The 23041-nt window shown below is 48.8% G+C and overlaps 3 protein-coding genes across 7 annotated transcripts; 2 read left to right on the forward strand and 1 right to left on the reverse strand.

Annotated features, from left to right (window-relative positions):
* The first annotated feature begins 1743 nt into the window (after positions 1 to 1743).
* On the forward strand, positions 1744 to 5988 carry LOC106860915 (uncharacterized). 2 transcript variants are annotated; one of them, XM_014889025.2, is made up of 5 exons: positions 1744 to 2113; positions 3346 to 3738; positions 4244 to 4339; positions 4786 to 4832; positions 5130 to 5988. In XM_014889025.2, exons 1-5 carry the CDS (start codon positions 1990 to 1992, stop codon positions 5319 to 5321), a joined length of 852 nt encoding a protein of 283 aa, XP_014744511.2. In that variant the 5' UTR covers positions 1744 to 1989; the 3' UTR covers positions 5322 to 5988. The 2 variants fall into 2 exon arrangements, with proteins under 2 accessions (XP_014744511.2, XP_014744512.2); XM_014889026.2 differs by lacking the exon at positions 4244 to 4339 and having other exon boundaries at positions 1749 to 2113.
* Positions 5989 to 8919: 2931 nt separating this feature from the next.
* Positions 8920 to 16066, reverse strand: CIAPIN1 (cytokine induced apoptosis inhibitor 1). Of its 3 annotated transcripts, none has more exons than XM_014889062.2 (9): positions 15933 to 16066; positions 13774 to 13949; positions 13359 to 13511; positions 12421 to 12497; positions 12009 to 12177; positions 11727 to 11800; positions 11280 to 11395; positions 10681 to 10750; positions 8920 to 10150 (listed from the first exon to the last, which is right to left on the reverse strand). In XM_014889062.2, the coding sequence occupies exons 2-9, from the start codon at positions 13928 to 13930 to the stop codon at positions 10040 to 10042; spliced, it is 927 nt and encodes a 308-aa protein (XP_014744548.1). In that variant the 5' UTR covers positions 13931 to 13949; positions 15933 to 16066; the 3' UTR covers positions 8920 to 10039. The 3 variants fall into 3 exon arrangements, with proteins under 3 accessions (XP_014744548.1, XP_088028170.1, XP_088028171.1); XM_088172044.1 differs by having other exon boundaries at positions 15832 to 15978; XM_088172045.1 differs by lacking the exon at positions 15933 to 16066 and adding an exon at positions 14231 to 14375.
* On the forward strand, positions 15995 to 23013 carry COQ9 (coenzyme Q9). Of its 2 annotated transcripts, XM_014889061.2 has the most exons (9): positions 15995 to 16078; positions 16795 to 16972; positions 17545 to 17680; positions 18040 to 18182; positions 18449 to 18533; positions 19712 to 19816; positions 20978 to 21133; positions 21500 to 21553; positions 22903 to 23013. In XM_014889061.2, the coding sequence occupies exons 1-9, from the start codon at positions 16021 to 16023 to the stop codon at positions 22936 to 22938; spliced, it is 951 nt and encodes a 316-aa protein (XP_014744547.1). In that variant the 5' UTR covers positions 15995 to 16020; the 3' UTR covers positions 22939 to 23013. The 2 variants fall into 2 exon arrangements, with proteins under 2 accessions (XP_014744547.1, XP_088028169.1); XM_088172043.1 differs by lacking the exon at positions 22903 to 23013 and having other exon boundaries at positions 21500 to 21778.
* The last annotated feature ends 28 nt before the right edge of the window (positions 23014 to 23041 follow it).

Raw genomic sequence — 23041 nt, forward strand, 5'->3', positions numbered from 1 at the left:
GGGCGCTTAGTGAGGCGCTGTGGGCTCTAGGGATGTGCTCGGAGCGGTGTCCTGGGGGTGGCAGCGTTCTTACGATGCTGTGCCTCAGGAGCACGGGACACCGCTAGTGTTTGCAGCACCTCCTGCTCGGTGTCACCAGCACCAGGTACTCTGATACTGGCTCTTCCGTGCCCAGCTCCGTGAGGGCTCAGGGGCCTCAGCTCAATGTACCCCCGAGCCTCGTCAGCCCCACAGTGCTGTGAGGTTCGGGCCGAGGGCAGGGTCGCTTTTGGCGGCCCTGCGGAGGGCAGAGCACTGCGCCACCCAAGGAAAAGCCTCTGTAAAGCCACCACCGAGGACAGGACTTCTCACACCTCTCCTCATCCTCCCCAGCATCACACGGGAGGCTCCTTGCCAGCTCCCAGCAGTTGGGAGAGGAGGACCTTGATGGCACGTTCTGTATTTCCCTCGTTCGCTTCAAGGCAGTGGGATCAGAGGAACTATGCAGCTTCCCTTTTGCTGTGGACATTGTGTAGTGCCAGGCGTAGCTGCTGCTGACACGGGGCACCCTGTTATTAACAGCAGCATTGTCATTTCCTGCTCTCTTCTCTCCTTGGCAGAGAGCACCATGGAGTGTGGCTGTGGAGCTGGAAGGGGCTCTGGTAGGAGAGCAGCTCTGTGGAGTCAGCAGAAGGCAAGACGTTAACCTTTAGTTCCACCAGCACCACAGCTGGGAACACAGGGAAGGCATTTCCTGCTGAAGAAGGTCTTGGCCTCATCAGTGCCAGGAAACGTGAGAACCAGAATAGAAATGAAAAGGAAGGAAGCAAACAAGTACACATCATTATGCAGTTGTGAAATGAGAGAAGATGAAGACTTGAATGCAGAGAGGAAGTGAAAGTCAGAAAGAGCATGGGAAGAGATGAAGAGGTCCAGAGGGGAGAGCAAGAGGGATACAGAACCTCTCACTTGTCATTCTTGTGGATCTTGTACCCTCTCATCAGCAAATATCCTGCTGGTGTTGCTGTTTCCTCATGTGGGTTGGTTTGCAGATGACATCTCAGCTTCAGCCAGGAAGTTCCACTGGCTGGTGGAGCAGAGTGAACACCCTTTCTTCTGGAGAGACGTGTGGCTGGGCTGTGTGTGCCCAGCATGGTGTGGAGGGTGATTGCTATGGATGCTGATAGAAACTAATGGGGAGGAAATGGCAGATGGAGGAGATTTTGCTCTGAGTATGAATAGGAAGAGTGGTGCAGGCAGTGGGGAGCAGCAGAGATTGCACCCACAGAAGCTAGGGAGACAGAGGGGCCTGTGCCTGCTGACTGCTGCACATATGCCTTTGGTGGCAGGGGTGACACAAGCAGTGTCTGGCCTAGTGGATGTTCATGTCCTAATGTCCCTCATGCCAGAGGTGGCAGGGGAGTACAGGGGCTGGGCAGGAGCTGGGATCTGGGTGCTCATGGCCAGAAGGGGCGCAGGGCTCTGCAGGGCCGTGTACACAACCAGAACAGTGATCAAGCCCATCCCCGTGTCAAACCACCATTCCCTGGGGGCTGGCAGGGTGTGTGTGTCCCCACCTGGGCTCAGTGAGCACAGCCGATCACCAGATGGGTGTGGGCATCACCCCACCCCCCCTGCCGTGACGGCAGCACTGCTTCCTCCAAGGGGTCCATTCCCTGGTGTAAAACAAAGCAGACTGGTGGTGTGGGGAGGTGGTGCTGTAAGAAACTGGGGAAGTGACAGGGAGCTGCTGGGCTGGGCCCTAGACCAGTGGGAAATGGCCATCAGCAGCTCCTGGGGCATTACTCGGGTCTCTGGGCCAACAGTATGTGGTCAGGATGAAACCAAAGGAGGAATCAGAGCAGAGAGGAGATAAGAACTGGGCTGAGACAAGAGAAGGGGAAGAGAGGGGAGGCCTGTGAGCACAGAGGGAACTGCCTGGCCCAGTGACAAAGGGGCGAGGTCCTGACAAGGCTTCAGCTGAGCAGTGACCCTGCACTGCAGGGAGAGATGGAGACTCTCAGCCGATCCCACCAGGCACCCAGCATGGTCACCACGAGGCTGTTGGGAAGTTTGGAGTTCTGGCTGGCCAACACCTTTCTGCCCCTGCTGCTCTTCACCTGGCTGTCAGTTGGTGAGTCCCCCAGTGCCTCTGCTCTGAACTCTTCCCTCTTTGCTTATGCCTGCAGAAGGTGTGGAAAGCGCCTGCTGCTGCTTTTACCTCTCCTCCTGCATCATTTAACCCCTCTTCTGCAGCAGCACTTTGCCATGTGCCTTGCAGAGGGGTCTCCCTTGCAACTGTGCATGCACAGACTGTGAGTTCCAGGGGCTTTGAACCAGCTTTGCCTTCAGCAGCAGGGAGAGTAAACAGCTGGGGGGAAGGAAACAGAAATGCTTATAAGCCTGATTACTGAGGAGAGGGGTCTGCTGCACATGGCAGATGTGGATATTCCTTTAAGACAAAACCGACTTCTATAGGGTGGTTTGTTTTTTTTTTCCAGCAGGACTTGCTCACCAGATTTCAGCCATAGTTGATGTGTTGGTTGGGTTAGATGTCATCTTGCAGTGTCTGCCTCAGGCAGGCTTGAGCAGCACTGCCAGGGAGGTGAAGCGGTTTAATGTCACCTGAAACAATGGAAAACAGCAGAATGGAGGTGGTGTAGAGAAGAAAAATTATCTGACCCAGCTCATCTTTGCCACTGTGAACAAAGCACATGCAGGAACATACACATGTAGGGTGGAGAACACAAAGAACACATCCAAGAACAGATGTTCTGAACTAAGCAAGGGTGGTAAGGGACAGAAGTCCACTAACACCCCTCAGAGTGGATAGAAAGGACTGAAGAGAGATGAAAGAGGGAGGACTCAGCTGAGAATCTGAAGTGACTCAGGAGGTCAGGAGTGATTCTGAAGTACTCCAGGGTTAGAGGGTGGGATGAAGTCAGAGAGGCTGCAGGGAGCTGTTTACTATATTTTCTTTGCTTCTCTGGGGCTGACTATTGTCCACTGCCAATCCCCCAGTCCTGCTTCATGCTCTGTGAAATTGTGGAGCGTGAGGCACTTCCTGCTTGGGTGCCTATGTCACAGGTGGAGGAGGTGCCTTCCCTCTGATCCTCATGTTTTCAGTCCTTCCTTAGACACAGAAAAGTTTGTGCAGTGCACAGCATCCAGTGGCACAAGTCAACAAGCAACATTTCAGTGTTGAGTGGTGAGGAATGGTTAGCAGCCAGGTTTGGAAAAGATCATCAGCTGCTGCAGAAAAGGATGGTCACTTCACTGTGTCTTTCATGAGTGACATGTGGGACAAGACCCTTCAGGATCACATATATATATTTCAGCTATCACTTCTGCTTTTGTTTCCCCCAGGAGCAGTCAGTCTGCAGACAGAGCCAGTCAACACTGTGCCGTCCAAGATTTGTTTGGAGAATCTCACAGTGCAGGTGAAGTGCTACAATCCTGAATGCCTGGAGGGGGAGATTCGAACCAACACTGTGGTTCTGGTAGAAAACTCTATGAATTTCAGCATCTCAAAGCTTTGTACTGCCTGCACAGAAATCCCTGTGTGTAGGGTCTCCATCACAAGACCAAACTCGACAGACACTGGAAACAGTACACAAAGAGCAGTTGTCGGAGAAAACTGTATGAATTTCAGCATCTCAAGCCTGTGTACAACCTGCACAGAAATCTCTGTGTGTAGAGTCTCCATCACAACACCAAATTTGACAGACACTGGAAACAGCACACAAGCAGCAGTTCTCAGTAAGTGGCAGTGGGTTTGTTTCTGTGAGGGAGATGAGTGGGCAGACAAGGATGCTACGTCCAGCACTCCTCTGGTTCTTCCATGCATTGTTCCCCCTGAAAGCATCCTGAGAACTGGAGGAGCCAAACCGGCACAGTCCCTTAGTTACAAGAGTGGAGGGCAGGAGGAGTCCTCGGGGAAAAAAGAGGGAGGAGCAGTAAGGGGGAAAATAGCCAGATGTTTTCCCATGAGTAGGTGGGACCCACTGCCAAACTGGGGTAGGCACCAGTGGATCAGAGGCTGTGATGCTGGGAAGGGGCTCTGATGCTCCAACTACCCCCTGGATGAGTTTGGAGACCATTCCCCACAGGATTTTGTCAGCACCCCGAAGCTGGAGGTGGTTCGGGGTCTGGAAGCCCAAGTCTGGGAAGAAGCTGACCCTGCCATGAAGGAGGCAATGGCAGCATGTGTCCCTGCATGGGGGGATGGTGGCTCACGAGTGCCTCTGTGCTGTTGTGTGTGCAGACTTCCTGTGCATCCTCCTTGGCTTAGCGGTCGGGACACTCCTTCACATGCCGGTGATTGGCTTCCTGCTGTGGCAGCGCAGAAGGAACACAACAGGTTGGCATTTCTTCCTCAGCTTCTGGTCTGGACAAAGCCAGGCTTGGGAGATGTCCATCTTTGAGATCCTACTGCTCTTGCTCACTCTGTGTTCCCTTCACAGGTCTGAATAAACTGTCCCAGTGTGGTGAGAAGGTTTACCCCCTTCCCTTCCTCCTGGCTCCTTGCTGGTGGGAGTCTGGTTATGGCACTACCTGTTGAGTGATTGAGGTCTTGCATATCTAGAAGTGTCCATCTCAGAGCTCTTCTCCAGCCCTTCCAAGGGCTTTTAGGCCCTTGCCAACCCCTCCAGCCCGTTGACCATCTTCAGAAACACATAGCCAGTGTCTCATCCTTTCCCACAACACAAGCAGATGTTTGCTTCATTCTTTCATTATTTTCCTTATTTAAAATAATGATTATTGTCACTATTTTAACTACTATTTAAACTAGGTTTCCTTTTTCAGGAGACCTTCTGAGTGAGGAAGTGGCAGAGGAGAATCAGACCAGTACGGTAAGCCAGGGAGGGCTTTGCACATACTGCTTCCTCCTCCCTGTCAAAAAAAGCATTGTCTGTTGAATACCCACTTAAAGGATTTCGTAGTAAAATCAGCTTTGCTTTCTGAAAACATGGTCCTAAACACTTATTAATTCCTATTAAATAAGGGCTTATGAGTGTTTGAGTAGGTGGCACTTCTGAGCAATCTAGGTAATGCTTGGGCAGCACAAAGAATTGTGCCAGTGGAAATATATTAGGAGGGGAGACACAGAAAGAAAAGCCAAGGCTCTACTTATTGCTCTCTCCCTGCAGGCAGCTCCGGTGACAGAGGCTGAGGACTTGACCTATGCCAACCTGAATTTTGAAAAGGGGAAGGGGACAGGACCTGCCTCCTCCAATGTCATTTACACTGAGATCAAGTCATTGCAACAGAAGCAGAGTGGTGGGGATGGCAGTGCTGCTAACACAGATGTAGATGTCTACCCCAAGGAAGAGGGCAAGTGAGGGAGATAAGGAACTTGTCCACCTCTTGGGGTTGCCCTCCTCAAAAACTAGGTGTTAGCTCATATAGCAGTGCAGTCTTGGTGACCAAAGACCCCTATCACCCCTGAGTGGCTGCAGAACCCTGCTTTATATTCCCCTGAAAGAAGCCATGTCTCACGGTGAGAGCAGGGCTCTTGAGCCCATTTTCCCCTTGCCTTCTGCAGCTCCAAGCACTGCCAAGCCTCAGCAACTCTTTTCACTGTCTCCAGTCACTGGCAGGCTCCTCTAGCTACTTGCTTCGTGTTCAGGAATGACACTTGTACACTGTGTGGCCAACACGGTGTTCAGGAAGAGCTTGGTCCTGGATGTGCTGGGTGGTATGGCCATGAGAATTCCTGGAGCAATCTTCTGGATTTTTTCTAGAGCAGGCACCTGCTGTGATGGGGGTTGACCTTACTCTTGTTCACTCACTTGAAACACAAGGGACAAGGATGGAAAAGCATTGCTTGCTTCACAGAAGTGCTGCTGCAGTGATGGACAGAGATCTGCTTTGTACTGGGACTGGCTAGGTATTTTTGCTGGTTTGGTGGTGAATACCCTTCTCGTGGGTAGAGCACTCTCTTTTGTGCCCTCTATTATTGGTAGTGTTGTGTTTATTGTGAGTTTTTCAATAAAATTGTGATTCCCACTTGTGGCCTCACCTGGTGTTTCCTCTGCTGTTGCAAGAGGATGGGGGAAGAGGAGCAACTTGACTGGAGTTAATTTTCCCACTGAGTTTGAAACCAGCACATAGATCTAATGATTTAGTGTTACAGCCACAACAGATGCTGAGGTTCAGAAATGACCCTGAAAAGATAGTCCAGATCTTCTGGATTATTCTCAGAGCATATGATCCAACTTGGGCAGATGTCCAACCATTAAACAAACATCAAACAACTAAGTGGTGTTTGCCTGACACAAGTGTGTGAAATCCAGGAGTGCAACCAAAGAAGGGGAAGAAGCTGCTGGGGGAAGACCATGGCCAGTGGCTGACCCAGAGTGGGATCACAGAACAGAAGCAGTGAGGAACACCTGGAGGTGGTGTGGAGATGGACTCTGAGAATCCTGGGATTGAGTAAAATGAAAAACAACAAATCAAAGTAAAGTGAAGGAATGTCAGTAAGGGTTGACAGAGTATCCACTGGATTTTTGAGTTAATTTAGCTAAACAAATGAGAATGTATGGAGGGGACAACCTTGAAAATTGATCATTAAAATTGACTTAGAATTATTTATAGGGGGATTGTAGACAGAACGAATAAAGACCACCCCTCCCACTGAGTTGTAAGCTTGAGTGGAACCTCTTGCTTTTCAACCTTTCTGGGACCACAGTGCAGCTCAGTCCAATCTTAATCTCAGACTAGGACAATGCTTTATGCCTAATGAATTATCCATACAAAGTTTATTATAATTTGGAGTAACTATATGGATTAGTAATGTTAGTAATTAGTAATGTTTCATCATATATACTCAGCAAACTCTCAGTGACTTACTTGAGGATTTGTCATAGGTGGATACTGAGGATATCTGTCATATCTCCAGCTTGGATGAGGAAGGGTTCTCTTCATCTCAGGTAAGGTATTTGTAATTTTGAGAGGGCTCCCAGTTCAAGAGGGGAGTCACTGGCGTGCAGTCCAGCTGAAATTCAGGGACAGCTCTAATTGGGCTTTTCCTGGTAATGATACTGGTAGAATGAAGTACTGGCATTCTGGTCAATAGGACAGGTAAGATAGATTTCTGCTTAGTACTGATATCCTGTTTGGTGAGGAGTGTATCTGTCATGGGCCAGGTTCTCACACCCACCCCATCAGCTTCTCTGCCAGGCATGGCATGATCAGCACCTGCATGACCAAGTTCCATTCACTGTCCCATCAACATTCCTGCCACCAGTGACACAAACACCTGGCTGTGATGGGGTAACTGTTGGACTCAAACAGTTACCTGTCCTAAAAGGATCCCATGATTCTCTACAGCCAGGATGGGTGGCGCTGGGGCTGGACTAGCATAGCCCTTCTCTTGTGTCTATAGTGTGAAATTACTTAAGTTGTTATTTTAAGGAGAAAAGGGTGTTTAAAAACCTTCAACTAAGAGACAGATTGCTCATGAATTCAAGAAGAGCTGAGCCAGACACCTGAGACTTGTACTAACAACCTTGGTAGTTACTTATTTGCTGAGTGAGGGGAGGAAGTTTCAGAGGAGGCAAATATAGCCGCAGAGTTCTTCAGAATCCCGCTGCTCAAAACAGAAGGCCATGAGGAAAACCACAAAGGACATGAGCAGAATGACATGCTCACTAAATTGCAAAGAGGCAAAATTGGAAAGCTGAGGTACAAATCAAATTAAGACTAACAATGGCTGCCAGAGGCTCTGCATTTGCTTAACTGCCTTAAAAAGAAAAGGAGGGAAAAACATGGCCCATTGCTTCACTAGGGAAGAGTTACTGATCAATGAAATGGAGGAAGCTGGGACATTCATAGTGCTGCATTTGCATCCTCCTTTATGGCCAGGGTTAGTGAGGAAGCAGATCTGGGATAGCATTTTTAACAGGGAATCAGGCAAGAAGCCATGAAATAGCCTTGGAGCAATAACACCAGTGAGCAAGGGGCAGGGAAAGGCAGCCAGGGCAGCTGGAGGAACTCACTGAGGCCACCTCTCCCAGTGCAGGCAGGAAGGGTGGGGGCAATCTTTGCCCATTGGCTATTTTTAAAAAAGTGAAGCAACTTCTACAGGCAGAGCTGAGCTTCCAGATTTCACTTCTCAGAAAGATGCTATCACAAGCAGTTAAGCAAGTGTGTGAAGATAAAGCAATAATAAACACAATGGCCTCCTTGCCCCATACTCCTCCATATTGAGAGGGCCCCTTGTCCCTGTGTGCACCCAAGGCAAGTGGGTGAAACATCCACTATGATTTTTCCTGCCAGGAGCAGGGAGTGTGTCCTTGCTGCCCCCCAGGCTCTGCTGGCTAAAAAAAGGAAGGCTGACTCATGCAGAGAAACAAAAGTAAAAGTGCTGTTTCTCCCAGTTTGGACAAGAGGAAAGCAGAGTTTGGGGTAAGGGCTGCCTTTATCAGGGACCTCATAAAGAGATCTGATCTTCTACTACCAGTGAGGCTGAGAAAAGGCAATAAAACCCCCAAAGGCTGTAAGTGTGCAGAGGCTTTTGCCCATTTCCTTACACCACTAGCAAGGAGCAACAAGTTGGTTGGACATGTGGTTTATCACATAAATCCTGTTGCCTTGGGAGCTGTTCTCACTGATAACAGAGAAAGGGACTGGGGAGGAGTGAAAGGGGGGTCTGGAAGCTGTGCTCTGGGGCTTCAATCCCACCAGTGACAGCCTGGGGCAGTGCAAGTATGATTCCCAGAGTAGCATCTGAGTGGTCAGAAAGGAGTTTTCTTAAGTTTTCATTAAGATCTGTTGTTTCCAGAGCATACCACATCTTCAAGTCAAGTTTTCAGAGGAACAATTCATGGAGAACTCCAAGATGCAACCTAACATTTGAACAGTTTAAGAAGTCACTGAGAGGCTGAGTAGAAGGAGACACACTTAGAATACCACTAATACCAGCCTTAAAACAAAGGCTTTACTCTTGGTCACTTTTATTTCAAGAACAGAACAGCCTTTCATCCCAGCCCCCTCCATGAGTTTAGTAACTCAGGTAGCACACAACAAGAAGTCACATCCTGTTGAGCAAGAGTTCCAAACAAAGCAGTCCCCACTGAGACACTGGACGTGGGCTTTCCTCCTCCCCCTCCCTGGGTGAGAAGCAAGCCCAGCACAAAATGTGAACAGCACCCTCATCCCACACCTGCAGGATGCTTCAGTTGCAGTAACTACACAAATAAATAGGACCTCGTGGAGAGGGAGGAGAGGGCCACCACAGATCATCTAGAAATTAAGTTATTGCTATGTTCTTATGTATTTGACACTGCAGGTAACTCACTTGGGTAACCACCAAGAGAGGTGACAGTCTCAGATTGCCCTTGTGTAATCAGTTCGTGTTGGACTGAAAGCTGTGGGAAGACAAGACAGATCTTGTTTCATCAGCTCTGAGCCTTAAAGGCAGGAGTTCTTGGTGGGACTGAACCTTCCTCATTTTGCTGAAAACAGCTGGGGGTAGGGACTCCCAACACACTTGGAAATTCATCATGCCTGACAGCATTTCCCATGCACACAACTAAGAGTACATACTGCTAAGGGTACTCCCTGCTCCCGACTTGCCACAGGAGCTGCCGAACCACCTCCACATGACAAGGGGCTGCAGGTTCAAATTTCAAAGACAGCAGGAGCCCGGTCACTCCAGGGGTTGAGCCAGAGCTGCTAATTCACCAGGGAAAATCAGGACTAATTAGAACTGTAGAACGTGGGCATGGGAAATGCCACAGGCACACAAGGACAACCTGACACGTGACTGTACCTCCCTCTGCTGGTGGGACACGCTGTGACGGCCAGCGTCCAGGATCAAGTCAGGTCAGCCAAAACAAGGTGCAACATGAAGTCTAATACGTGACTTGTCACCAGAGGATCAGGTAGCCCAAGGCTGATGACAAGCGGTGAGCTCACAGCAGTGTCAGTGCCCGCAGTGTCCCTCCCCACATGGAGTATCAGCTGGAGAGCATGAGTTTGAGAGGATGAGGAGGACTGCAGGAAGAACCTCAGAGTGATGGAAAAGCAGCAGAGTCCTTGGCAGGACACATCTTTGTTAGGCATCGTGCAGCTGGTTCTCTTGCAGGAGAATCTTCTCCCCAGGCTTGAAGGCAGGCATCCCCAGGTAAGGGCAGCTGGCACAACGGAAAGCATCCCCCAGGTAGCACTGGCAAGGGAAAGAAAAGCACTGTGTGTAATCAGGTGCCACTTTCAGGTCTCCTCCCCTGTGATATGGTTTCTCCAGCTGAAGAGATGTCATGGTCCTCAGCATCTATGAGCACAGAGACTGCTTCCCCTTCTACCCCCTTCTCAACACTGATTAGTGTGGATGGCAGAGCTGTGCAGGAATTGGGCTCACACAGAAATGAGTCTCCACCCCACTTGGTGTGCCCATGCTGGGGCAGCCCCCTGAGCTCCCACAAGGCAATTCTCACTGGGCAGATCCCTGGTTAGGCTATGAGCAGACAGGGAAAGGCTCACTGCTCGCTCTGATTCTCCCAGGGAGTCAGGACAGCATGGTACATGTGCTGGTACAGAGCACATGGGCACAGGGCAAAGGCTGAAGCTCTGCAGAAGCTGCACAGGCAGCGTGTGGAAGCAGTGATCCAGATCATGCAGCAGTGACTAGGGAACACAATTCTTACACAGAGATCATATACTGCAAACCATAGTATAAAGACAAAAATTACTAATTACATTTCCACATGCAGATTTGGGCTGTGAGCTCCTCTTCTCCTGTTCTAATTCTTCAGCCAGGCCACACGTGCTGTAGAAAAACAAAGAAGTCACCTGCATCGTTCTGCTTAAAGGTCATCAGTCATCAACACTTGTGCCAGCCCTACCCACATGCAACAGCCCTCTCTCTGTCACAGACACAGCTGACTCTGGGACTCACACTCCTCACTTTGTTCTTCAACACCATGGTTTATATAACAAGTGTTGAAACACTCCTCAAGTTTAAACTGAGTGGGAAATGACACTAAAGCACTTGCTACATGTGCTGTTTCTCCTTGGAATGTGAGAAACCAGGGTTTTAGGCAAGCTGCACAAACTATGCAGCCACCTCCGAGAGGCTGTTGATAATATACACCATTGTGATTCGTAGCAATTCACAGGTCAATTCTCACTGTATTTGGATTTACATTCCAATAATTAAGATAAGAAAGGACATGAACCAAGAGACTTAGGCTATGAAGAGCAGCAAATTGCCTACAATCTTTTTTAAATCCCTCCAACTCTTAAGAGTTTAATGCTGCAATTGAAAGGTTCATTGACATATGAACTCCAACACTGACCAGTTCTTGCAGGCTTTCTTTTTGCCCATTTCTTTGCAGGATGGAGCTCTGAGGGACGATGGATCTGGCTTCTTCAAATCCTCTGAATCCAACAGCTCATCAGAGTCCAAAAGATCCTGAAAACACCATGGGAGACAAAATGCAGGAAATGGACTTTTCAGTAGGGAATGATATTGCTGAGTTATGTTCAAAGAAATTGTGCTATCTGTACACTGGCATCAAAGTGCTGCAGCTCTGCCCTCCTATCCCTGTCTCCTCTCTGCCCTCACCACATCACTGAGCTCTCCAGACCTCACGAAGGAGATGAGCTGTTTTGCCTTAGGAGGGTTTTTCTATCTCTGAAGTTGTAAAGCTTCCCAAGAGACATGACTGGGAAGTATTTAAAATAGGAAAGAATGGGGAGAGAGAAGGAACAGCAAAGCTTCACAAAGAAAACAAACCACTTACCATCCCTTCATCATTCATATCATTGGCAGACAGTGTCCACAGCTTGGCAGCAGTTGGGTCCACAGAGGGTTTTCCTGGAGCCAAAACAAAGGAAGAAATAGCAGTTACTCCAGCCTTTGCCCCATCTACTCCAAACAAATAAGAGTTCAAGCAACTTTGGAAAACCCCACTTCATAGGTTTTTACTGTAGCACTCCCTAATAGGGAACTGCCTCCCTGTTGAAAGTGATGCCTGTCACTGAGAGCCACAAAATCCAGACATTCAGCATGCACCACTCCTTACCTGAAGCACCAGGTGTCTTGGCAAAGGAAAGTTTGAGCTGACTTGAGGACCCCACTTCGAAATTGGGCTTCCTGCCTTCTATCTGAATGATGAGAAGGTCATTGCCTTGGTAACCCAGATGTTCTCCAACAGACTGGGCCTCCTCTGGGGTCAGCACTTCCTTTTGCAGCTGCCAAGTAAGATTTTAGGTTAACCTGATGCAGAACCCCTTCTTTTAACACCAAGCCCAGCATTCCAGTGAACAGATAGTCAGCATTTGCAATCCTAAAGAAAAACACTATGTTGATAGTAACTAAACTTTGTGCCAGGCAATGGCCATGCACATTTATAGCAAACAAGGGTAGCTAAAGACCTCATCATCCAGCAAATCCCCAGGTAACAGCATTTCTGGAAATGGTAAACACATCCCTACCTCCTTCACTTCCACCAACCCAGAGAGAGTCAGAGTTGTGAGGAGCTTGGCTGCTGTCTTGATTTTGCCATTTTCTCCTGCAAGACACAAAAGCAGAGAGTAGGAGAAGGCAAGAACAAGAATACAGCTCAGAGAAAACTGAAAGAGCAAGAATTTTAGAGGCAAGTACTTGAGCCAAATTTCTGCACCAAAATTTGGCCCTTTCTAGTCCACAGCAGAACAAACCAGAAAAAGCATCAGCAGCTTGTTCATCACAATAACAGTGTGGGGTCACAAAGCCATTCTAGCTCCAAATGTGTTCTACATATGCCAAAACATTTCTCAATCCAATCAATACCCATCAAAAAAAGATTTAAAAAAAAATAGCCAAACTCCAAACAACTTCCTCCCAAACATTTTTATGTATTAAACTACTCATGAAGTTTTCAAAACATGGACTCCTAAATGAAGACACTACATTAAGAAATCATCTCGTGTTCACCTTCTCATGGCTCATCCAGCTGTCTCATGGCAGGTGCTATGGCTTTTCTCTTAAAACTCAGTCCAAACACTTTTAACCTTCTCTGAATAACTATTTCTCAACTGACTTCTGGGGCAATATCTTCAGCATCTGTCACCTGTTTTTAAAACCACTCAGAAGCTCCTCAGAAACACACCATCTGCAACTACTTAACACTGCATCTTGAGGAGAAAACAGTGGTCACTGAAGCTTTTCAGTGCAGTTGAGGAACAAGCCTATCCAGCATTTTTGCTAGGAGAGTGAATGCAAACATCTCTGATGGATACCAGCTTAAGCACAGGATAAAAACCTTGTGATTTGGGTTAGTGTGTCAGCAGAATGAAAAATCTCTCAATGTTGATTGGGGTTCCTGTCCTTTCTGTTTCAGCCTAATCCTCATGAGAAATGCTATGTTGTCATGGAAGGAAGATCCTCTCACCTGATTCTGTAACCACTGGTTCCTTCAGGAGGACACGGCCCCCTGGCTTAAGTATCCGAGCTACTTCTGCCAGGAGCTCCACACTGTGCTGTGCTTTACTGCCTGGGACCATGCCAGAGAGGATTACATCAAAACTGGACTCCCTGTGAGCAGCTGCAAAGAAAGAGGAAGATGGTACAATTTTATACATGTAGCACACAGCTTAATACACCACTCCCACCTCCCTCATGATTAAAGACAACTGATTAAAGACAACAATCAGGGTGCATCACTTCCCCTGCTGCAGTGCCCAAGGTAAGAGTCAGCAGCAGGTGCTGTCGATGTTCTGAGTGCTGACTCCCAAAGCAGGAAGGTGCTGGCTCACACAGCAGCAGAAACTTTTAAGGAAACAGTGAAAAATTAAGCTCATTCTTACACTGAGACAGCTGGTTAACGTTTTCCACAGAGACACGATTATCAGCTCCCACCAGTGCCTGGACTTTATCCACCAAATCCTTCAGGGCTTCAACAGGCGAGGAGCTGTCCCAGACGATGGCCACGCGCTGGCCTGGAGCGACTCCGTACTCCCCCATCTCAGCAGCAAAAACCTGGCTGGGGGAGGAACAGGGCAGGAGACAGAGAGGAAGGGTAAGTGCCGAGCACAGCACAAACCTCTGTGCACTGTGACTTAATCAGTTGAGTTGTTTTATAAATAATAATAATTTTCTGGAGGTCTGCAGTTCCAAGTTCCCACAAGCTGAGTGTTAGCAGGACATGAAGAAAGAGCTAAATTTCAGGGCATAATTCAGTTTCTCTCCAATTCAGGCACTAGTTTTGCTGGAAGACTGCAAACCATATTTTAAAGAAACCAACAAAATAACAAAAAAACTTACCTTCTTTCCTTAAAAATCTGAGTAAGACAAACACAGGATTTCTGGATTTCCTGAGCAGTGACAGCTATTTGACATTAAACACTGCCTTGTCTCTCCTACTCCAAACACAACCTAGCAGAGTTTGCTTACGCAGTACATGAGAAGTAAAAAGTAACTTTCATCATTCCCAGCATTCCAGATTGAGGGCTCTTCCCACCGTTATGATTGGTGGCACTGGGTTAGCAAATTACAGGGAAGGAGGAGCAGAACAGAATGTGCGGTGACAGTTTTGAGAAAGCTGTCTCCACTGATATTTTATATGACTGTATTCTCTGTATTGCAATAGCAGCCCATCATCACCTGTTCTCATAGCAACACCAGCTACTGAACCCGATGACCTCCCCTCTTTCCTGTATCCAACACAAACTTTATTTCTTCCTAATTTAACAAGACCACAGAGAACAGAGAGGACTGTTGACCAGTTGCCCAGTGTATCTTCAATTAGCTGCTAATGACACACCTACTTCTGGAGAGACAGTTTCAAGCAAGGTCTTTATCAGGAATCACTACATTACACATCCTGGGTAATGCCTTACTGCCACCACCAGCTCATGGATATGCTGTACCAAATTTAACTGCAGTGAGGTAGGGAGGGATTTTGAACCACAGTTCTTTCTGGCTCTGTGTGCTGTGGACTCCCCCTCTCTCCTGGAAATCGCAAACAACTTCAGAATGGGATAATCTGTGCCTTTTCTGAGCTACCGTGGTAGGAATTCACACTAAAACAACCACAGTGCCAACCCAGCAGGGAATGTACACTGCAGGTTGTAACATCTCACAGCTGGTTTTGCATGTGTAACGCAAGCTAAGCAGCTACAGCAGACAGTAATATTTGTAAACACACATATTAATTCCATTAAAAAGTCACCTTTCTCAAGAAGAAGGCTGAAAATCTCGAAAGATACCTAAGTTGCTATGCTAAGGGTGGGAAAGATAAACCCGAAGTCACACCTTCCTCTCTGAAGAGCAGGCTATGACCTTGCAAGATCAGTGAGCCCAAATTGCATCAACAGCAACACCACCTCCCTGAGCCGTGGGGAGGAGGCCGAGGATCCCGTGTGGGTGGTGAGGAAGGGCCCTTATCTCCATGGCACACACATTTAACAGTCCCTGAGGAACAGGGCAAGGAAAGGGGTTAAACAATAGCGCAGGCTCGGCTTCAGTAGATTAGAAAGTCGCTGTGCTGGAATGCGATGATCGTGACGGTCCCTTCCAACCCAAACCATTCCGGGGTTCTGTAGCACGTCAGGGCTGTAAACTGCAACCTCCTGACGCAGCACAGCCAGCTCCCAGCGGCCGGGAATGCCCCGGTTCCCAGGGCCGGGAACGCTCGGGCTCCCAGCGGCCGGGAATGCCCCGGTTCCCAGGGCCGGGAACGCTCCGGCTCCCGGCGGCCCGGAACGCTCGGGCTCCTGGCCGGGACGCGGCGCAAGGCTGCGGGCCCTACAGCAGGTGCGCATTTTAAGCACATGGAGAATGGGCGCAACAAATCTTTCGATCACCACAGTTCAGAAGGAGCAAGGACAGGATATGTAAGGAAATTCTGTGAAGGAATTACTTACGCGCACACACACAGATCTTCGAGCTCCCTCCCCTAAACTTTTAACGGGTAAAAAGGGGGTGCGCGAGCGCCAGCCCCCGTCCCGCACCGCTCCCCGCTCACCTCCCGCGGCCCGGCCCGCTCGGCTCCGCTCGCTCGTCCCGGTCTGACGCCGTCACCGTGACGTCATCGCGCTCTGCCCGCTTCCAAGATGGCGGCGGCGGGCGGGCTGCGGCGCGCGGGCTGGCGGCTGTGGCGGGGCCGCGCGGGTGAGGGGCGGGGGGGGCGCGCCCGGGCCCCGGGGCTGGGAGGGGAGGGAAGGGGAGGCCGCGCGTGCCCGCCCGTGCGCGCCCCCGTGCGCGCGCCCCGGCGATCGGGGCGGGGCGGGGCAAGGTGAGGTGAAGGGCACGAGGGGAGTGAGGGAACCGGAGCCGGCACCGAGCGGGTGGGTTCGGAGGAGGGGTTGCTCAGTGGTGGTCTTCTTTAGAAGCATGGGTCGTGAAACCAGATTTATTAAGAAAAAAAAAAATAAAAAGGCTAAGCCCCCAAACCAGCAGCTAAATGAAAAGTTTCCCCCGAGCGTCGTTGAGTAATCACTCAGTGGTCAGTGTGTGGTGTCTGTCAGGGCTCTTCGGCTCCCGAGTCGGGCTTGCCTTATATCCCCTGCTCGAAGATCAGCACCTTCCTCCCAACTCCTTAATCAGGAACCAAAATGGGGAGAGGGCATGCTTGGGTGCCTGCTTTCCAGTCCAAGATTGGGAAGCTTATTTGCAATATCTGCCATTTCTACTTTTCTTTCCCTCACAAAACATTTTTGCTTCATTCACACGGACATGAGCTCAGCTGAGAGCGGCACTTATCAGAAGCATAAAAAAGACGCTGAATTTGTGTTCTTTTCAGTTGCATTCACCACAACTCTCCTCACCTTAATTTTCCGTTATTCGTGGTGTTGGAAGGAGATGCTGATTCTTGATTTCCTTTGCAGTGGTCAGCAAGGGAAGCCAGCACTGCCCACCACTCCGTGCTCTCCAGGCCTCGGCCGTGCTGAGGAGAGCCTCTGATGAGCACAAGAAGGAACCATTGACTTCTTCCTCTCAGCAGCACTTTGATTCACCTCCAGCTGGTCACCAGCCTGAACAGAAACCTCAGGGACCTCGCCCCAGGTAACTCAGCAGCTCCTTCAGTACTGTGCTGCCGACAGAGGGCTTTTGCCTTCCCGAGCCTCACATCTGAAACTTGAAGACAATAAGATCCAAAGTTAAGGAGCCCCAGAGTGCAGCAGCTGGAGAAGTGGTTTGCTGTGCCAGTGCAAATTCCACCATGGAAACAGTTTGGGACTTGCTTTCAAGAGGGGAACTCTCTCATCTGCAAAGCGCAAGTCTTTGCTTCTGATTTTTGTGTAAATCTATAAAAACAGGGACCATATGTTATCCATATGCCTCTAGTATAAAGCCCACGTTGGAAAAGGTTATAGTTTAGTTTTCTGTAAAGAAGGGGGAATGTGATTGGTCTCCATGTAGGCATCTCCACTGAGCCCTCCTTCCTTGATTTTTCTCTCACAGCAAAGGTTCATTAAGAATCGTTTTTCTAGACAGGGAAGGATTTTACTGGAGGAGGCCAGATTTGTACTAAACAGGTCTCAAAATGTGCCTGGTGTCAGCGAGAGAGTGGCAGAGCCCAGGGTTCTGATGTTTGGTGGTGACATTCCCCTCACTGTAACAATACCTTCTCATAGTTACACTGGCCAGGGCGGCCAGGAGTCTGAGGACTATGAGAGCGAGGAGCAGCTGCAGCATCGAATCCTCACAGCGGCGCTGGAGTTTGTGCCTGAGCATGGCTGGACTGCAGAGGCCATTGCAGAGGGAGCCAAGGTATGTGGGGAGAGAAGCAACAAACCAGTTGAAAACTGGATGGAGCTGAAGTGCAGAGACAGCCAGGCCTGCATGCTTCCCCCACATACTCTTGGGCGATGCACCCTAGTCAGCAAATGCTACTGGGCAGGAATGAAACCCAGCTGCTGCAGGATAACCCCTTCAGAGTTAGACTAAGGCACAATGTGGAGTAGTGAATCCTAAAGAGAGAAGAACATGTCTAGGAAGTGCTTTTTAATGCAGCGTTGCTTTGTTTAAATTCACATAATGTCTTTCACAAAATAAATACAACTTTTTTCTAGCTGGATCCTGCTTAGCAGTGTCTGACCTGGTCTGTGTTTCTCTTTTCTTCCCTACAGACCCTGGGCCTCTCTGTTGCTGCAGCAGGGATGTTTCACAGTGATGGCAGTGAACTGATCCTGCACTTTGTGTCTGAGTGCAACTCCAGGCTGTCCGAGCTGCTGGAGAAGGAGCAGAAACTAGTGCAGCTGGGTGAAGCAGAGTGAGTACTGGGTGTGAACAAATGTTTTCCTTTGCAGATTTTGGGACCTGTGTAGACAGAGAAGCCATCTGGAACACAGATACTTTAAGTTAAAAATACTATTTACCCAAATAAAACCATCTTCCCAGATACAGACTAGGACCAAGGGCATGAAGGATTATACTTCGCTTATCTATTGCTCAGCCAGGTGGAGATTGGTCTTTCAAGATCAATCAGAATTGAGTTTAACTTGGATATTCTTCCTAAGTTTTTTTTTCCTTACTCAGGAAGAAGCCTATAGATGAATTCCTGAGAGATGCTGTGGAGGCCAGACTGAGGATGCTGATTCCATATATTGAGAAATGGCCCCAGGTATAAAAGTACTATCAACATTGTCTCCTTCGTGTGCGTGTGTTTTAAATACCCTGTGACTTCCAACATAGCCTCTCCACCAGATTAGTTCAAGGTTGTAAATTAAACCCTGACTGGTTTTAAATGATTAGTAGCCTTCAAGAGGAGAACAGCCTTGGAAGGAGGCAGTTAAAGGTGACCTTAGAGCAACTGTTTCTCGCAGTTCTGGAAAGGCAAAGCTCTCTGTTGTTCACTCCACCCGTCTGGCATCTCCAGGGGATTACCTGTGTCTCTGCTCAGTCCTATTTGCAGTGTCACTGCAAGTCAAGTTCTGTGCAGCGTTGTTGTGGCTGCACCGGGATCACCTCACACCTGGAAATGCAGAGCTGCTTTGCTGTAGGAAACTGTCCTTCGAGTATGTGGCTGACAAACCCTTGGCTTGAGGGTAGAGCTGTGAACCGAGAGGGCTCCATGCTTCTAAATTCAGATTTAACTCTCAAGTCGTTCTTCCCACAGTGGGAAGGGAATTGAATTTTGGCTACAGTGACAAGCAAAGAGTTCCTAATCTTGTGCTGCAAAGATTGCTGCAAGGTCAACATCTGTCCAGAACCACTGCTGGCCTTTGGGCAGCTGAATCCTGCACCCCATGTACAGAGAGAGAGTACAGGCTTCATGTTCTTCTTTCAGATTAGCATAATTTGCCTTGTGAAGGATGTGGGTGGTTTATGTCTCTGCTGGCACTGTGTGATTATGTTCAAAGGCTTCAGGATCCCAGTAGGGCCATTATGGCTGGTGCTGTTCTGCCCTTGGTTGCCACTCTGAGTTCAAAGTCAAATTCAGAAAAATGAGAGATGTGACTCCCTGCCCACAGGGGCACAGCACAGTGTGAGTCAGCTCAGCCTCTGATGTTTCCATGCCAGAGAGGCAGCTCAGGAGAGACAACACAGGGATGTTTGAACTGAGCAGGGATCTTTCGGCTCCAGTACAGGCTGAGGCCTGAACTAATGAGCCACCCTGTGTGTTCCCTGCACATCCTGCTGCTTGTAGAGACTGCAAAGAGCTGGGAGGACTTCTCACTGGGAGCTGGAGGCAAGTCAGCAGCAACAGGGAGAAGATAAGAGGGCAGAGCACTGTTGGTCTCCTTTAGTGTTACAACCTTCTCTCTTCACCTCCTATTTGTGTTTGTGTTTCCTTTGCAGGCCCTGAGTGTCCTGTTGCTCCCGCGTAACATCCCTTCCAGCCTCAACCTCCTCACCAGCATGATCGATGATATCTGGCACTATGCTGGGGACCAGTCCACAGATGTGAGTCCTTGTGCTTTGGGGACAAGCTGGTTCTACCCCTCAGCACTTTGGCAAAATCATGGGTTCGAGTAGGAGTGGGGCCGAGTCCCTCTGCAAATGGTCCCTTTGTTGGGTGAAGAAGGCATTTCAGAGGCACCCAAGGCTCCTTATAAACTACAGTCTAGTTTCTAAAGGCACTTAAGAACCACTGAGACTAAATGCCAATTACTACCAATGGGATTAGTGTACATTAAAAGGACCTACTTTACTAGGCTCTTAAGTGCTCTTCGCTTTTCTTTTTTGAAGACACAGACAAAGTTGTTGACATTTTAAGACTAAGAAGTTGATCCAGTTTTCAGGGAGTGAGCAGTGGGTCTGTCAAACAGCTCTCATCTACCAGCAGTAGCATTTACAGACTTGACTTGAAAACCTTTAAAGAACATACCTAAAAATACCAGTAGCTTATTAAAGCTTTCATCTTTCTGGCAGGAAATAAAAGAAAATTATAACCTTAATTATAGCAATTAATAAATTACTTTAATTCTTATAGATGTAGAGAGAGATGGAAAAAGCTAAATGAACCATTTTAACAAACTACTTTAATAAGCTTCTTTTATCTGTGTCTAAAAGAGAAGCTACTGCAGTGAAAAATAAATAAGACAGCAGAAAAATTAAAGGAATAAACCAGAAGACAACTGAAAGAACACAATTGCTTCAGGAACTGAAAGTCTCTTACATTTTATGCAAGTCAAATCAACGTGTTAGAGCCAGTGTCTGCACTGAGCTGTTCCTAAAGTCTCACTGATGCAGGGATTAGGAGAGGTTCTAAAGTTGGTGTTTTGTTTGCACCTCCTGATTGGTTACATGAGTTTTCTGGGGAAGCTGTGGTGCTGAGCCTGCTCCCTCTCCCAGTAATGGGGTTTAAAGTTGCTCACAGCAGATCCCTCTTCCCAACACCAGGAGCCAGGCCTCAGAGACCCTTTCAGGTGGGTTTTTAGGAGCAGGAAGAGAACAGAAAGAATTCTGCCTCAGGCCCTGAGAGATCCAGCTGCAAATGGCAAATTCCTCTGTATGGGAAGGAACGTGCTGTGGGTGTGGGATTTTCCCTTGCTGTTCACTGGTAGCTTCACTCTCAGTGTGCATTCAGGTCACAGCTTTCTCTCTGCTCCTGTGCCCCTGCAGTTCAACTGGTACACTCGCCGGGCTGTGCTCACTGGCATCTACAACACCACTGAGCTGGTGATGATGCAGGACTCATCTCCTGGCTTTGAGGACACTTGGCGTTTCCTGGAGAACAGAGTAGCTGACGCCATGACCATGAGCAATACAGCCAGCCAGGTAACCTTAGGGACAGGTGTGCATGCAGCAAATCCCTTCTCCCCAAGGATATATGCAGGCACACCTGGCTTTTCCATCATGCAGATCCCACATCTGCTGAGAGACCCCCTTGTTGCTGTCAGTTCAAAATCAATAAATGATCATGTGTTTTTTAGTAAACTGACATGTAGGTGCCCTGTTTGTCCCAGTGGTTAGGAGACATCTCAGGAAACCCCTTCCATGTGCCCTGTCTGTGGCTATCACTTGTCTGCAGTGCTGTCAGCACCTTTTTTTAGGAAATACATGCTTGTCGTGCATTCTCTTTCTTTGGGGGCCATGAGTGCAAGTTCAGGAAGCAAAAGGTCATGTTCTCCCTGTGTCTCCCAGGTACAATCCACTGGAGAAGCTGTTGTCCAGGGCCTGATGGGAGCTGCAGTTACTGTAAGTAATGCTGAAACCAGCAGGGCTGTGAGAGCAGAATTGCTTCTGAATGTCAACATGTGTTTTCCTCCCAAATCCAGAGGACAATGAAAAGTGTTGTCCTCTAGATTTGTCTTTCATAACTTTTATTTATTTAATGGTGATTTCCTTGGTAGCTTGAGGTTAGTTCACTGTTTTGTGGTGAAAGAACTTGAATAGATCATAAGGAAATTAAGTCTGAAGTTGCAGAGTGAGCTTTAGGGATGAGAGGTGATGAGAATAAATACAACTGTTCTCCATTGCTTGTCACAAGATCTCTCCCTGTGCCAGGCCCTGTGCTGGAAATCTTGACAGAGGGGCAGTGGCCCCATGGATACTTAGGAAGTGGCACCTGCCCCTGAGCCACAGTAGGGTGACTTCCTCAAGCTGTTTCATGTGACCAGTGTCCTTCCAAGAATTCATTCACCTCTTGGTAGTGTCCTGGACTGCTTTCTGTCGGTGCAGAGGGGACTGTACTTCCTCTGGGATACAAAATAACCCTTTGTGTACCCCAGACTTTTGAAGAGCTTCAGGGCCTCCCTGTGATTCTATTTTTGGACAATTCCCATTGCGTTTAGCAACAAAGTGATTTCCTTGTTATCAGAAATACATTTACCTTGTATCAGGACAAGACAAACAGGCTGGAACATAAGTTAGACATTATTTTTACTGATGAAGCACTTCTCAATAATTTCTCCCACCTCCTTCCTCCTACAGTTGTGGTGGAATTTAGTGTTTCTCAGCCTCTCTGCTCTCTCATACCTGCATATGCCAAAAGGATCCTCCACTAGAGAAATCCTGGGCTCTGTTTTACATCCACACAATGCTCTCAGGTCTGGGATGTTTCCCATTGTCCCTGCAGCAGATCCACTGCACAGATAAATGGGAGGACCTGGATGGATTCTGAAGGGTGGTGGGTGTAGTCAGATGGTTTAGGGTAGAATCATCCCAGTACATAACTGTTAGGGGAGCACATTCCGAACCTCCCACGTCCAGGGTGTCCCGAGGTGCACTCTTTTACAGGAGTGCTGAGTTCTGCGGGTTTCTGCAAAATGGATGAGCGAACATAATGCCCCAAAAGCATAAATTCACTGCCGAGGCCTGTGTGGCCGCAGAAATAAACCTAAGCTGAAACCTACTGACCAGGAGAGCAGGTTCCAGTCAGAGCGGTGGCCGGAGGTGGCTCCAGTTTGATTCTTGCCCATCCCCAGACCACAGAGATGCCTCTCGCCCCCGCATCTCTGCTCGTAGCACACGGGCCTCCCCTCGGCTCCTGCTCGGGCGGCAGCCCGGGACAGGGGCACTAAACTCCGTTCTCCCTGTGCCCACAGATCAAGAACCTGGCGGGGCTGAACCAGCGCCGGTGAGGCGGCAGCGGCGGCGAGCACCGGAGGGGCCGCGGCCGGCCCTTCCCCGGCACCAATAAAGTCGTACTCAGCCTGGCACGGACTCTTTTTGCGGGCGCACCGG

This window comes from Sturnus vulgaris, chromosome 12 (assembly GCF_052056855.1).
Source record: "Sturnus vulgaris isolate bStuVul1 chromosome 12, bStuVul1.hap1, whole genome shotgun sequence".
NCBI lineage: Eukaryota > Metazoa > Chordata > Aves > Passeriformes > Sturnidae > Sturnus > Sturnus vulgaris.

Coding starts and splice junctions, on each gene's coding strand:
- LOC106860915 (XM_014889025.2), top strand. CDS start 1,990: ATGGAGACTCTCAGCCGATCCCACCAGGCACCCAGCATGGTCACCACG. Junction 2,114..3,345: donor CTTCACCTGGCTGTCAGTTG/GTGAGTCCCCCA, acceptor TGTTTCCCCCAG/GAGCAGTCAGTCTGCAGACA. Junction 3,739..4,243: donor CACACAAGCAGCAGTTCTCA/GTAAGTGGCAGT, acceptor TTGTGTGTGCAG/ACTTCCTGTGCATCCTCCTT.
- COQ9 (XM_088172043.1), top strand. CDS start 16,021: ATGGCGGCGGCGGGCGGGCTGCGGCGCGCGGGCTGGCGGCTGTGGCGG. Junction 16,973..17,544: donor CCTCAGGGACCTCGCCCCAG/GTAACTCAGCAG, acceptor ACCTTCTCATAG/TTACACTGGCCAGGGCGGCC. Junction 17,681..18,039: donor CCATTGCAGAGGGAGCCAAG/GTATGTGGGGAG, acceptor TCTTCCCTACAG/ACCCTGGGCCTCTCTGTTGC.
- CIAPIN1 (XM_014889062.2), bottom strand. CDS start 13,930: ATGGGGGAGTACGGAGTCGCTCCAGGCCAGCGCGTGGCCATCGTCTGG. Junction 12,178..12,420: donor GGTTGGTGGAAGTGAAGGAG/GTAGGGATGTGT, acceptor CTTACTTGGCAG/CTGCAAAAGGAAGTGCTGAC. Junction 11,801..12,008: donor CAAGACACCTGGTGCTTCAG/GTAAGGAGTGGT, acceptor TTTTGGCTCCAG/GAAAACCCTCTGTGGACCCA.